The sequence below is a fragment of the Pomacea canaliculata genome, linkage group LG3, assembly GCF_003073045.1.
Source record: "Pomacea canaliculata isolate SZHN2017 linkage group LG3, ASM307304v1, whole genome shotgun sequence".
Taxonomy (NCBI): Eukaryota; Metazoa; Mollusca; class Gastropoda; order Architaenioglossa; family Ampullariidae; genus Pomacea; species Pomacea canaliculata.
This window is the reverse complement of record NC_037592.1, coordinates 3,440,973-3,456,485: the sequence shown is the minus strand read 5'-3', so window position 1 is coordinate 3,456,485 and position 15,513 is coordinate 3,440,973. Positions and strand designations below refer to the sequence as shown.

At 36.8% G+C, this 15,513-nt stretch overlaps 1 protein-coding gene across 1 annotated transcript; it reads left to right on the top strand.

The window, feature by feature from the left end:
- The first annotated feature begins 318 nt into the window (after positions 1–318).
- LOC112558680 (eukaryotic translation initiation factor 4 gamma 2-like) lies at positions 319–14,228 on the top strand. The gene is made up of 25 exons (XM_025229265.1): positions 319–322; positions 594–675; positions 966–1,106; positions 1,461–1,563; positions 1,945–2,055; positions 2,271–2,337; positions 2,598–2,690; positions 4,115–4,284; positions 4,552–4,662; positions 4,820–4,891; positions 5,198–5,306; positions 5,540–5,677; positions 5,916–6,065; positions 6,279–6,443; positions 6,602–6,807; positions 7,028–7,114; positions 7,585–7,667; positions 7,989–8,041; positions 9,732–9,763; positions 9,995–10,268; positions 10,604–10,808; positions 11,035–11,146; positions 11,303–11,399; positions 11,640–11,761; positions 12,029–14,228. Exons 1-25 carry the CDS (start codon positions 319–321, stop codon positions 12,092–12,094), a joined length of 2,853 nt encoding a protein of 950 aa, XP_025085050.1. The 3' UTR covers positions 12,095–14,228.
- The last annotated feature ends 1,285 nt before the right edge of the window (positions 14,229–15,513 follow it).

Genomic DNA, 15,513 nt, shown 5'->3' with positions numbered 1-15,513 from the left:
TAGATCATGGTATGGCTACAAATGTAAATGATAATTTACAATATTTCTGGGAGCAAATTATCACTCTGGTGACACACAATGCCATGAGCCTCACCTGCTTAGCCTAATTTTAACCAAAGCATAAAAAAGAAATATTCACACCTGGTTTCAGTACAGACAGTATATTAATAGCACATAACTCCACACCCTTCTGCCCTTTGTTCAGTCTGCTTAGCTCCACCCCCACTCCCCCTGTTCAAGCATCTGAATTTAACATTGTGGATAGTAACTGAGCAACACATTTTTACCAGTTTTCTTCCTTGTGTTTACTTAAACATAATGTGTATAGTTAAAAAGTGTTGTATGAATATGTGGCTCAGAAGATTTTGCCCCCACCCCATTAGCAACATTTCTTGTTCTCAGAAAATGTCTTCTTCACCTATAGTTAAGGTATATGACAAACTTGCTTGTTGTAGAGTCTGTATAAGTTGCAGTCAGTATGATTGTGAATGGCTGTTGAAGCTTAATTCATTAATTGATCACAACCGCCTCTCGTTGCAGGTTGTAAAGGGAGAAATCCCTTCATTTTTTTTATTTTTTTAATCCAACTTGAGCGTCCTATATCGGTGCAGAGATAAGCAGCATACTGGACTCAAAATCCAGCAAGGGTGGTGTTTCTCCACACACAGGAGGACAGTGAGTAGAAAAGAAATGCAGCATACATTATATTTCCATCTCTTTGAAAAAACGTTCTGTTGTGTGAGCCTGGATTTATTAAAGGATTCCTTGTTTTTTTTTTTTGTTTTTTTTTTTTGTTTTTTATGCACTTCTTCCCAACTCATTCATGTTGGTATATGTGAATCTATTGCCATATGCAGAAAGTAAAACAATTAGTATTAGAAGTTTGGCGAGAACAGAATGATTAAGCTAATTTATCACACATTTAAGACAGGCAGTTTTTATAATAAGCCGTTGTGTTTTCCTAGGGACGAGAGACCACCCAAACCCACCGTGCCGGGCTCACAGCAAGCCCAGGCGACTCGCCGATGGGTTCCTCCGAGCGTTCTCAGACGCGATGTACAGCCTCACTCAGACCGACATGACCAGATTTTTCGCAGAGTCAGAGGGTACTGATTCATTGTTAAGGCATTTGGTTTGTGACTTTTGAGTTGACAAAGTTCTGATGCTGTGGATAGTTTCACTTTTTTGAAATTGTGTTCAGTTTAAACAACATTTAAGAGCTTTTACAACATTATTTCATTAAGATGCTATTTGGAGGAAAAATACAAAATGAGTGGAGGACTAGTGTAGCTATTAGAAATTCACATTTTGGTATGTTATTATACTGTCATGGTTTTTTTGGGGGGGAGTTTGACCTTGTGAACACTATTATCTTAAATATCATCCCTTGTTGAAAAAAATTGCCTTTGACATTTTCTAGAAAAAAAAAATGTTGGCATGTTGATATAATTTGTCTTCAGAATCCTCAACAAGCTCACACCAGAGAAGTTTGATAAGTTGAGTCTTGAGTTGCTCAATGTGGGCATCGACAACTCTGTCATCCTTAAGGGTGTTATTTTACTAGTAAGTTACGCTTACTGTCATCTTTCATTTGAATTGGGCTAGTGTTAGTGTTTATAATAAAATAAGTCTTCATTCATCAGCCAGAAAAGAAGAGGGAAGAGTTGAGGAAGAAACGTGTAGCCCTAATTTTATAAAATTTATAAAATATTCTTTTCTGTAAAAAGAATGTACAAGTATCTTGAACAGAAATATAAGCATAAGAATTGAGGAATTTTGCACACTTTCAGCCATTTTGCAATGACAGGAAGTGGCTGATGCTAAAGGTATAGACCATTTGGATTGCAATGTTACACGTTGTTTAACCACAGACAAATTGTTAAAAATGTCCCTTTTCTGATGCTTGCTTTGATGCCACATTTTTATCCTTTGTTTTTCATGCAGATTTTTGACAAGGCTTTAGAAGAGCCCAAGTACAGCAACTTGTATGCACAGCTGTGTCATCGACTATGTGAAGACGTACCAAACTTCGAACCCCCTTCCTCTGGCATAACTGTGAGAACTTATCTTTCTTCGTGTATTCCTAAGTCCCAGGTGGTTGTGTTATATGCTTCATGTTCTAATTTGGCTTCTCTAGGTTTTTTAGAATGTGGTGGTGAAAAATTACCCTTGTGTAATTCAAATATTTGATTTCCTGCTATAATCAGTCACCACATAAAATGTACATAAACCGTGACCTTTGGCTGATGGAATGTGTGTGTGTTTTTTAGAGCTTTCGTCGACTCCTCCTAAACAAGTGCCAAGACGAATTTGAGAACAGATCAAAGGCAACTGAAGGTAAATCATGTATGCAGTAAATAATGTCCATGTATCCATTTTGCTTCTTGTTTTTTATAAGTTTTACAATGTGCAATTATATACAAGTTTTTAGATTTGTTTCTTAAATTGTTTTAAACCAGTCTGAAATTGATCAGGTTCAGATCTGTGGATTTGCTTTTTTAATGGAACGTGTAAAATGTGACATTTTTTCATTGCATTTTAGAAATGCCAGGTCCAAGTTTTGATATTGACAGCTTCTAGTGGCTTATATTTCATAGCATTTGACAAGAAAGATGGCCCACTCACAGAAGAAGAGTGTGAGCAGTACCACCTGGCCAAAGAAAAGATGCTTGGCAATATCAAATTTATTGGTAAGCCTTGCTTGGTTTTGGTGCTTATGCTTTTAAGGTCAGAGACTGGTGCAAAAAATAGCCATTTTGGGAGGCCACTGTCAAGGTTAAGACAACAGATTCTATTGGTTTAACATATAGTATATATAGTTCACATGTTTTATTCAAAAATGTGTGGTTTGATGTGAAAATAAACTTTAATAAAATTAAACACTCTGAAAAGATGCTAGTCTGCCATTTGTCAAAAGCAAGTGAAGGAGAAAACCACAAGCATGTTTAACAGATTTCGAAGGGCAGCTTTCACTTGCACTGCAAATACAAAAATATTACAGTTTTTGACAACTTAATAGATTAAAATTGTCCAGTTCTTTAATTCTGTTATAAACCTTTTACAATTTTAAAACAGGAAATTGAAACTAGTTACCATAATGCATTTCGGCTGTCCTGAAGCTTCAATGAACAATTTGAACTTTTTTAAAAGTGCACATGTAAGGGCACTTTTTTATCAGATTTTTTTCCCCAAATGAGTTGTTTAAAGATCCTAAAAGCTGAACTGCCTAATTTGGTTTCTAAAAACTTTTTTCACAATCGCTTGAAAATAAATAATGGTACAATATATCAATAGTGTAGTAATAATTTTTCAAAGTATTAAACACTTGTCAAAAGAAGAAAATTATGCATTCAAAAGTGTAAATTAATGATCCTTAAAGAAAACTTAAAGAAGGTAGCATTTTAGTGGATCTCTGCATCAGCTGAAACTGGATTCATTTCATCTATATCCTAATGTAGCTATGCTGACATGACAAAAATAATAAAACAACTTTTGCTCATGTGAAACTCTATGTTAAATTACATGGTAAAATGCCCACTGAAAGATATAAATGCATTACTTTTATTTAGCTATCTACCACAAGTTACACCTAAAATAGAAGCAACTTTTTTCCAGAATTAAGAAATTTTGTTTGTGTTCATTTTGACAGCTAAAAGCTAAATCTACAGTAATAAAATTTTGTACTCTTAAACAGACAATAATTGTATGCATTGGCTTTGCAGTCTAAATATTATTTTGGCTGTAATTGGCTTTTGAACAAAAATTTCTCAGTTTTGCACAATTTTAGGGGAGTATCCTCTTTGGTTTGCATAGATTTCCAAGACTTGTAAGATAACAGAGCATTCTTGCATATTTAGGTAATTGTGTTTTACAAAGACACTAAAGCTAGTGGTCTGTGATTGTGAATACTGTCTAAAATATATTTTTAAAAATATTTTACGTGCTAATTTTTTAATGTTTTATTATTCTTAGCATTAAAATCCTTAAAACGAAGAATTTCATTTTTAGAAGCACTGTAATCTTATGTGAATGCCTCTTGTGCATGACAATACAATACACTTGTGCTGAGCAAGTGTTTGGTGTTGTGGCTAGTCCTAATGTTTCTACTCTGTAGGAGAGCTCGGAAAGCTGGAGATGCTACATGAGGGCATTCTCCACAAATGCATCCAGCAGCTCCTGGAAAAGAAAAAAAACACGCCTGTGCGAGACATGGCCGAAGACCTGGAATGTCTGTGTCAAATAATGCGCACTGTTGGCCCTCGCCTGGATACCAGTAAGGCAGAGGTGAGGTGATATTGGTGAAAGATTCTTTTTATACAGCCCTAAAAAGAGTTAAGTCACTTTTCCTCTATGTACATTGGTATATTTGCAAGTGCAGACAGCTTATCACTTCCCTTGCTTTAGCAGTCAGAAGGATCTGGCCTTCTAGCCTTTTATCATTGGCAGAGAGCAAGATACTCCTGTAGCTTACAAATAACAGAGTGAGAACTTTTTGCGGTAATGAATTGTGTCCTACCTACAACACCTAATGGCAAGTGATGGTCGTTTCAGGCATTGATGAATCAGTACTTTAAGCGAATTGAAGTCTTCGCAATAAATGAGGAGCTGCCATCCAGGATCCGCTTCATGTTGCAGGATGTCATTGAGCTGCGAGCTAATCAGGTAGATTAAGTGGATAGAGAGGTTTAGTACATTATGCAGTCCACTGTAACAAATATTTTGAGATTCAGTCAAAAAAATGTTTTCACAGTTTAATAATTTGTGTTTAAATAAATGGAGATAATGTTATCCTTAATTGCTGGGGTTTTTTTTTTTCCAGTGGAAGCCAAGACGAGTGGCTAGTGACAATGGACCTCGTACCATTCAAGCCATTCGGCAGGAGGCAGCAAATGTGAGTGACATTCAGATTATTGGTGCATTTTGCCATCTTTTTATAACAGTAGCATTTGGTGCGTCCAGATTGGTATTAACAATTCTTCCTTTAATGTGGCATAGACAGCTTGTCAGCTCTGGCTGCAAGCGTAACAAGCTGCAATCAGAGCTAACAAGCTGTCTTTGCTTATTTGCCTACTTCCAACACAGTCTGATATTGTGTGAATGGATGTAGATTAAGTTCAGAGAGGGTTAAAGGGACAAAGGTGTGTGCTGCTGTCTCTCCTTGATGGCTTAACTCTGCAATTCTCTGTTTCATCTTCAGGGTCAGGGTCGGAGCAAGATGTTCAATGCGCAGAGTTTGAATGGGCACTTGGGCCCACAGTGGAAGCCTGGTTTTGGTGACATCTTCAATGTGCCTTTAGGTTCCATGAGTAAGTGTTCATTTTTGTTTTGTTTTAATAGTGTTTCGAGGTGAAGATGGTGGGTCAAATAGAAAAAATTTTGTCTATTGTAATGTTCTAATGAAATCTTCATTATCATGTTGATGTATATGTTGTTAAACTGCTGGAAATTAGTAAATATCCTACAATCCTGCCGAATTAAAAATTAACAAAAAAGAGAGAAAATCAATGTAATTTTTTTTCTTAATTTTATTTTTTTGCAGGTACTGCCATTGGAACAGGTCCTGGGGTTATTCAGGTTGATAATTTTGCACCTCAGTTTGCTGGCAACATGGGTGGTGGTGGTGGAGGAGGAGGTGGTGGCGGCGGCGGGCGCAATCGTGGGAACCAACAAAATCAGAGTGAGATTTTTTTGAATATTATTGATGTTTTTGGGGAGGATGCACATTTTGAGCTAAAAAGAGTGAGGGTCAGAAAAAAAAAACACCAACCATGAAGCAAAAACTAAGTTTTTGGGGCCTGAAAAAGCTACAGCAAGTACAGGTATTCTTTTACTTTAATACATTTATTGAAGGAAGTATTTAGATGCATATTTTAAGTTTTCAAACCAGCAGTAAGAAGAGAGTGGTGATTATGCAGGTGGTTTCCAAAATAACTACCGCAACCGCAACAAAGAAGGTGGCAGCCCTCAGAACCAGCGTCGCAACAATCAGCAGCAACAGCAGCAGCAGCAGAACACCCAGCAGCAGCAGCAGCAGCAACAACAACAGCAGCAGCAGAACAGGCAAGGTAATGGTGATTGCTCTGCATTTTTGTGTACTTCTGATCTCCTAAATTTTAGGGTAGTTTGTTGTCACAAAGATGGTTTGTCTAGCACAGAGCAAGACTCGTTTTAGATTATGATATCTTATGGGTTTTGCTTACACCCACTCCGCCCTTAAATCTCAGGGGAATATCATTTTGCCTTTTTTAAAATGGGTATCTTTTTTTTAAACTATATAGGCCCAGGAAATCGAGAGAACATGCCACCCAGATTTCAGCGAATGCAGCAGCAGCAGCAGCAGGTCACCACTGGTGGCAAATCCCAAGGACAGTCATCGTCAGCACCAGGCAGTGCGGGCAGTGGGATAGGTGTCAGTCGTGGTGCACCATCGCCTCCACTTCCAGGTGAGTAGACAGTTACACTTGCTCGCAAACATTTATATTAGGCTCTGCTTTACAGTTACAATTCTCACACTTTTTTCCCCACCTTTCCAGGGTCTGCTTGCTAAGTATTTTGAGTTTTTCAGCAGACTCTTTATTATTTACTTATTTTGATTTTGCAGGAACTGGCAGTCTGCTTAATGGCAAAGAGGAGCTTAGTCTGCGGCCACAGAAGAACTTTATGTTTAAGCCCAACACTCCAGCCATGCTTCCGCGTTCAGCCCAGGCAGCACCCTCCCAACCTCTCGCCCCTCAGTCCACCCCTTTGTCTATATCCCCGAAGAGGGTAACAGTGGATGTAGCCAACCCACCCATCCATAAACAGCAGGTCAGTCATTCTTGAAATATGGGTAATGCTTCTTTGCTTGCCTGAAGGGTCATGCTTTGTTCTAGATGTGTAAAGATACCTCTGGCAGCCAGCAAAATACAAAATGATCATGTCTTTTTTATCTACTTGAAATAAAAATCAAGAGTTTGATCATTGGTGTTACGAAGGCACCATTAATAAGTCTAAGCATAAGAATAAAATCTGTTTCTTATTTTATTAGCCTATTGTAATCAAGCCTGCCAAGGAGGAAAAGCCTAAGATACCAAAGAAAGAACCAATCACAAAAGATGGGCTGCAAGAGAAAGTGGTATGTTGCACATTCTACATTCTGCTTTGTGGCTTATATAATGTATTAATGAACCCAGTGTTTCTTTGACCTGTTAGATGATATGACTGTAAAACATAATAAGCTATGTTTGCTCTTTAACCATCAAAGTTGTGTCCCTGGCAGTGCCCCAGAGACTTTAGTTGAGACATATCACTCAGCTGTTGCTGTCCAAAGGGAAAGAACGTGATCAGATTTTTAGTAAATCTTTTTTTTTTTTTTACTTTAATTTTATCAAACCCAGACTTCTGGTTCCTGTCTTTGGTGTTGTTTATGACCGTCCATCTTCAACTCCCTTATTCAAAAAAAAACTGGGCTTCTTGGGAAGTCCACATTTAATGGAAAGAGCAAATGCAGCCTATTATCTCTTATAGTCATATCTTCTAGGAGGTCTCAAAGAAAAGGACTATAATAAAAATTTCATTTTCATGTCTTGGGCTGTGTACTTTTAGCCGGACATTCTTGCAACCTTCCACAACAAACAAGACATAATTGAGACCGTCAGTGCTATCAAGGAACTGATTGTGCCAAAGAGGTCAGGCCTGTTATTGTAAAGTTTTTTTTATTCCTCTTACCTCCTTTTTTTAATTATCAGACTGCTGCAACTGATTCATGAATTTCTTATGAAATTTGTAAATCAAGCAAAGTGGTGAAAAGAATTATTCTTGTTATTTTTGTTATGGTCGATAAAGGTACGTGAGCAAAACAGCTGTCCTTTTTACTCAAAGCCTCTCTTTTTTCATTTTTATCAATATATTGTTTTTGTTGTTTAATACTCAAGTTTTCTTTACCCTGTCTCTGTTTTGTGTAGTAGCAATATCACACATAATATGCAAGACTTTTTTTTTTTTAACAGGCTGATTTCTGACCTTCTAGCTCAGTTTATGATGGGTTCCATTAACAGAGCAGGTAAATTCTGTTAATTGCTGAATATAAAATTTATCTTGTAAGATTAAATTTCAATGCATTTACATGTACATATTTTGCAAGCAGATGCACACATGTTGATGTGAAGCTGTTTGTCATCCTGCATGGATTAAGTTATGTTATATAACTAATATGTATTCAAGATGATGTAAAATACATTTTGAGATGGAGGAACTGATTTTGAAGTCATCAATGAAACAATCATGTTTGGCTGCTTATATTTCCTAGACTTATTGACAAAAGTTCTTTGATCATCCTTTAGATATGTTTAAAGCCAGATTATTTTGTTTTCGTGCTGATACCGAAATTGCTCTTTTTTGAGCCTTGGTTACGCATATTTCGATCCCGCCGACATGTTGTATACCGTTTGAACCGGCATTCTCTCCTAGCAAAGGCTATGGTAAAAATAGTTTTTAAGCTATTTTTAACTAAATGATGTCACTCTTTTTCGTATTGTTCACTGCCAGTTTCCGGTACAAAATTTGAACGACGTGATCCGTCCTAGCAAAAAGTTCAATTGACGCACTGAGAAATGAGAAACAAGTTGAACAAGCGAAATACAGCGACTACACAGAAAATGTTTCGGGAATAGCACGTGCCGAAATGACAATGATGTGCAAGTAAACGTCCCTATTTAATTCCGATAGTAAATCTTTTATATGTAGGAATTTTTAGATTTTCAAAGGTTTTGATTAGAAATGCGGCATCCTGTAAATTTTATTTAGCGAGTCTACAATGCTTTTATTTGTTTGCGTTACCCCCCCCACACACACACACACACACACTTCCTCGCACAATGAGTGCACTTGTTATGCGATATATAAACATTTCTGAGCTTTTTCCCAAAACTGTTTTAGTGACAGAACGAACTATTAAAGTTTTCGATGGACATTGCTGCCTAACCATTTACTGAAAACTAGCGTCCTATCAGGTAAATGGTGGAAGTTCAATAAATTTTCTATGAAGACAAATATTAACCTCATGAACGACAAACCACTAAAATAAATAAGCAAATGTGCATGGACTCTTAAGTATAATGGTGCTTAATCTAACACAGACAAGCAGATTATAAGGCTATACCTGAAACCAGACAGTGAGAAAGCAATAAGAGGAACAAAAAGCTTATGGTTTCTGAACAAGAAGCTGTTAAGATTAATATATAGGATACTAGGATAGACTTAAATTACATAGTAGGATGCCAAGTGTAGCATATAAATCAGAAATATATTTTTCAAAATAATCTTATATTAGATATATTCATTTTCAATCTTTAAACCGGAATTTTTCTTATTTCGTTTTGATGCAGCGGCTTAAATAAAAATAACTATATCTCAAGATAGGCTTGTGCTACAACATCCAAATTTTGCAGTTTTATTTAGAAATGTATAAACTCAAGGATAGCTTATGGATTTCCTGGTAGAAACATTACTTTGACTGAAATTAGCATTTGAGAGGAAAAAATCCAAAGTCTACTGGTTCATGTTTGACTGGTTGTATCTCCTAAACCTCTTGAGATAACAAAAGTTAATTGGATATCCTTTAGATCACTGTTTCTGTTTATAAAAACACCTAAAGTTTTGGTATATGACATATGGTATTGTGTGTATGCAATTTTCAAATACTTGTACGTTTTTAACGAAAATGTTGATTAAAATCAAAATTTTCATTGTAGCTTCCAAAAACACTATCATGTATACAAATATGGTATTTTAACACTCTGGGATATAAAGCATTTAAATATATATTCAAAACAAATATTTCACTCATTGGAGTAGGTGTCCCACCTTAAAAAATACTTGCTTATTAAAATGAGTTTTTATTGTAGGTCTTAAAAACCTCTTGGAGCTATTTAGTTTTGTTATTGCTCAATAATCCTTAAAGATATACAAAGCATAGATTTTAAATTTTGGAGTATGTTCCCGACCTTAAAAAAAGTCTAAACTTTTGCAGAGTTTCAAAATGGTAGCAGACCAGATGGCAGAACTGGAACAGGACACTCCCTTGGTAAAATCTCACGTGGCACGCTTTGGTGCACAGGCGTTGGTGTGTGGGGTTGCCACTCTTGTGGAACTGGCTGAGCCGTTTCATAATGGTATACACTATCCCCTTTTCCTTCTGTGCCTGCAAGCTGCCCATCGCGTTAAGGACAAACAGTGGTTGGTGAGCGTCTTCACTGATAGCAAACTCAACCTGCAAGAAATGCTGCCAGGTAAGCCCGGTACCTTCATCAATACTCCAGATCCAACAATCAGCCCTGGCCTGTATTCTTTGGATGCTGATCATTTAGCTGCTTGAGAAAGGGTACATTTTCTGGTATAGTGTTTCTAATTCTAAGCTTCTAAAGCTCTGCACAAAATGTTGGAAATTATTCGTTGGTCTTGAAGTTAACATCAAGCCTGTTGTGGGTGAGGCTTTATTAGTGGATCAGTCTTCTCTTACTTTCTCTCAAGAGGGGTGAAAGGATAAGTCTACGTTAACAAATGAGTCAAAATAATTTTAATGGTTTTTTTTGGGCTTGTTGCACCATGGGAAGTTCATTTACAGAAATAGACCAGAGGAAGGAACGTATGCTTGAGATTCTGGAAGATCGCGGCCTCAGCTTCTTGTTCCCACTCCTTCGTGTACAGTCTGAACTTGGACGCCAGATTGCTGCCGAGCCTTCCGCCAATGCCATTTTCAAGTGGATAAAGGAACGGGTCGACCCTCAGCTGTTTACAAACACTAAATTCATTAACATTCTTATGACGAGGTGTGTGTCACAATACCTGTTTAATTTACGCTTCTTGATAACAGCACTTTTGACCAGGGCTTCTTCAAGTAATCATATGAACTTTTAATTTTAAAGCGTTATTACCCAAGAGAAATAGAACAGTCTGTAGTGGGCTTTTACTCATTGGTATTCCAAGATCTGTTATCTGTCAATTTTTTTAACATATAAAACATGGTTAATTGTTTTTCCCTTATGAATGCCCTAGTGTGCTGAAGTACATCACAGGAGAAAGCACGCTTGGTGAGAATGCAGATGCATTGCTAACACCAGACAAAGCCCTGATGGACAAGGAGAAAGAACTGCTGGACAGACTCAAGGTACTTTTTTATTGTTTTAAAAAAAGAATTAAGTTTCTAATGAACAATGCAGATTTTTGCATTTTAATAGCCACTGAAGTATTTTTGGAGAGTAGGCTAGATGGTTTAAGTTTCCATCATATGATTTGACTTTCCAAATTTTGTGTTTTACTTCAGGGTGTCCTGCAAAAGTTTTTGCATGAGCACATAGACCTTCAGGTGGCTGCCCTTTATGCGGTTCAGGTCTTTTGCTCCAACCATGATTTTCCAAAAGGTAAGAGACTGTCCTTTGTTGTTGTATTGTCATTATCAGGAAGTGTAATGCAGAAAAAAGGAAAATCAAAGAGTTGCAGATATGTGCTTCAGAGTGATGCCAGATAGAAGTGATTTAACTCTTTGCCAGCTATGGCTGTTGCTGTGTCTGTTATATGGTACAAATTAAATTGATTTGACATGGTAAAATGCTTTCTGATTTGTGATTTAGCTCTATTTTCTTTCTTTTTCTTTTTTTCAGGCATGCTTTTGCGTTTCTTTGTTTACTTCTATGACCTTGAGATCGTGGAAGAGGAAGCTTTTATACGCTGGAAAGAAGAAGTAAATGATGAGTACCCAGGCAAAGGCAAAGCTCTTTTCCAGGTGGGTGGAACAGAGCATAAAAACATTTGATTGGGGAATCTGGAGTTTTAAGTCTGTATTTATTTCTATACGAAATGAGTTGGGCTGAAAAAACAAGATGCTTAACCTGCTAGCTAAATTTTAATCTTTTGTTTAAAAAAAAATTCTGCATAAAAGTCTGAAACGCTTGAGTGAGCTTTTCAGTACATTCGTGCTGGTCTTTGAACCTGATTTAATCTAGCTCCATAATTGATTGTTGTTTTTGTTGTTTTGTTTTTTTTTGTATAGGTAAATCAGTGGCTTACATGGTTGGAACAGGCTGAAGAGGAGTCAGAAGAGGAGGAAGATGAATAGATAAATGTTTAGTATCATCAGCATCTGGTAGCAGTGCTTGCATTATGACCATTCTCACAAGATGTGGAATAATATTTTTTCCTCGGAGTCATCTCTGGCCCATGCCATTGGAGAGTTTCTAAATCGCACATTGTTGCATCTTAACTCTGTAGACATATTTCCTGCTACAGAGGACTAGAGAGTAGTTACCATTTAAAAGATTTTGTGTGAAAGACAATGTGACAGGTGTGTAGTCTGATGGATCTTGGCTGGCCAAGCAATGGAACAGATGATTTAGCTTACCTGGAGTGAATTAGCAGCAAGAAAGGATATTGCACTCTTGAGAAGAGGCCTTCCAGTTTTTAAAAAAAAATGGAGGGGAGGGTTTGGGAAAGTATACTGCAACTTGAAAAGGTTAACTTTGACTGAAGATCTGAAAGATCAAAGTAGGTGTTGCATGTTGAAGAGCAAAGATTGGTCCCAGAATTTTGTTGTATACTTGAGCGCCAGAGGACTTGGTGCTGAAAATAATGGAATAAGACATTGCAAATCTTTTTTTTTCAACCCCTCCCCCACCCACCAGGGTTTGCTGCATTCTTCCATCTCCATGTGTATCAACAAAACTATTTAAGCTGTTCAGTCTTGCCATAATTCTTTGATGTGCTGTGTACATACACAACCTTCACAAGCTTAACGTTGAGGAAGCTCTATGTAAGCATGTCTGCCATCAGTTTTGAAAGTCTGAGGGTAACAGTTTTGATATATATTTTTTTAACATCCGCTTTTAAATGTGCTTTCGTCTCTGGAGTCTTAGAATCATGAAAGAACATCTGCAATATTGGATAATTTCATCCGGCTTGATTTGGCTGGTCCTCGTGTATGCAGCTCACATGATAGCATAGTAGTTTATCATCTGCTGTGCTGATGGTGTTAATGCAGAATTAGGATTAGAAGCCTTCCATCTGATTTATAAATCTTATTAAGTCTTGCTTACACTTCATTCATGAGGACTAGAGTTGTTTTGAGATAATTTTCTTTTGTTCACTTTGTGTGTATGCATGCTTTTCTGTTGTTTTTTTTTTTTTAATAACTTGTGGATATCATCTATGAAGATTTAGTATCGTATACAGTTTTCCACCTTGTACAGTAGGCAGAATAGAATCTCCTGGACCTGTGATTTTTTTTTTTTTTTAACTATTTTATTGGTGAGGGTCTGTGAATAGATGCAAATTAGTTTACAGTTTCTTTCCTGTTGAGATCCTTTCCACACATCACCCTTCCAGCCCAATCCACTCCTACACGCCTACTTTTGTGTGTGTGTATATATATATCTTTTAATGTGTAGCTTTGTAACAAGATAGGTGATGTATGACATCACACCTTTGAGCTTGTGACATTGAAAGGGTATTACCTTCCCCAGTACTTGCAGAGGTGGGAATATTGTCATTTGTTCATTATAAAATCTTGATATCTTCCAAACATAACATGACTTTTTCTTACACATCTGTCACTTTGGCTGATTTCTGCTTTATTTGCCTTGTATGCATCTTAATGTATGCATTTGACTTTTATGCATCTTAAATGCCAACATCAGTTAGTTGTGTTTAATTCTCCACTAAAATGGTTGCCCTTTTCTCAAGAATATTCCCGATAGTTTTTGTCAGTCTTTGCCATACTTCCTGTTACTGTGTTGTAACAATATAAATATTTAATCATTGCAAAATAATGTTACAGTAGATAACATTAATGTAGCCTTTCTACCAATTCTTTTCAGTCTTTGTAATCTTCTGGTGTGGATTATTAACGCATGAAGGTTACCAAAACTGGAAAGAGTTGCGGTTCTGCATGCCTACTAAGTGTTGCTGATGGCTCGGTGCAGTTTCTAGTACATTTTTAGGTAAGTTTAGAAAGGTGATTGTAACAGGGCTGTTGTATTGGTTCATATATGTGCAGATAGTTATTTCTGTTAAAAAGGCCTAGCTATTTTCTTTATTCAGTCTTTTCTAACATCACCCCCATTTTCTGTCCATAGTTCAGTGAAAAACCTTAAATTTTTTTTTTCAGTGGCAGACTTCAGTAAGTCTTGCATGTTTTCTCTCATTGAATGTCTTAACAACAAGGGATGTGCATTGTAATAAACTTTCCAAATTGTAAACTTTTGTGTTTGTGTACCCTACTGTTTCTGTGAGTGGATGGTTGATGGATATTTAGGTTTGGCTAAATAAATGCTAGTTGTTAAAATGCCTTGAACGTTTCAAAACAGCTGATGATACTAATATTTTTCTTAATGGTGGAAATAATGCTTAAAAAATCCCCTCCTGCAAAGAGCGAAAATTTTCAGTGAATTGTCAAAGTGAAGGCATAAACTAGTGTGGTATGTAGCATATATATATATACAGCCATGCAGGTGATTTGTGTATAAATAAGCTGGGTTTTTTTTCGACCTTTGCAACATTCGTCTTAACATGTGCATTAGTATCAGTACCAGTTCTATATGAAGTTGATGTATAAATTATTTCCAAGGGCTTGCCTGCCTGAATCATTCACAACAATATAAAGATTTCCATCAGTTGTCACGTTGCTATTTGGAGAAATGTGGTTTATCGCTAGCTTTTAACTTTTCGCTCCTTTTTAAAATATCTAAGTATATTGAGACTTCTCAAGGGTTCGCATTGTGTATCACCTGATATACAAATGACGGTCATAACCCTTCTAGAGGCCAAAACTCCGCGTTTAATGTCCCTCACATTTTACAGCAGATCGAAGTTCTGGTCAGTTAATTTTAGTACTGAAGGTTAATCTGGTCTAAGTCTTACTGTTAGTCAATAAAATGCACCTTATTTTCTCCATTAAGCTTAATTTTAATGGAAATAATGATAGTCGCGTGTTTTCAAGCATCAAACTGACAGTCGATCCGTCGTTTACAACAAAGGAATCAAATATGCTTTCGTTTCAGTGCACAAGTAAATTAAAAGTAGTGGGGATGGGATAAACCAACACGTCCTTTTCACTTCAGTGTCCAACCAAGAAAAACCAACAAAAGTAATCATTATTATTGTAGCGTTAACACCGAAGTGCCCCTTTCAGTAATGACGACGGAGTGATGGCTAGCTGTCCTCCACGAATGTTTTGATGACGTCACACGAGCCGGAACTGGAGGTGGACCGAAAGACATTAGTTATCTATGTTCAAAATGTGGTGAAGTTATAAACTGGGTGGCTGTACATTTACAGAAGTGAGAACAATAATGTTTTTCAATTTAGAGTGGAGAAAATATTTTTTGCACGGAAAGCATTATGATTACAATACTTTAATAATTTAGTTGTCCTCAAAATCTCCCGGTTGGCTCGATAAACAGCACCTGCTCCAAAGGTATTTCCCGGCCTTAACTAAATTTAGAACTGTTATGTCGAAGTCTGAGCCAATGAAATGAGGGGATT

Coding starts and splice junctions, on each gene's coding strand:
- LOC112558680 (XM_025229265.1), top strand. Junction 4,892..5,197: donor TTCGGCAGGAGGCAGCAAAT/GTGAGTGACATT, acceptor TTTCATCTTCAG/GGTCAGGGTCGGAGCAAGAT. Junction 11,762..12,028: donor AAGGCAAAGCTCTTTTCCAG/GTGGGTGGAACA, acceptor TTTTTTGTATAG/GTAAATCAGTGGCTTACATG.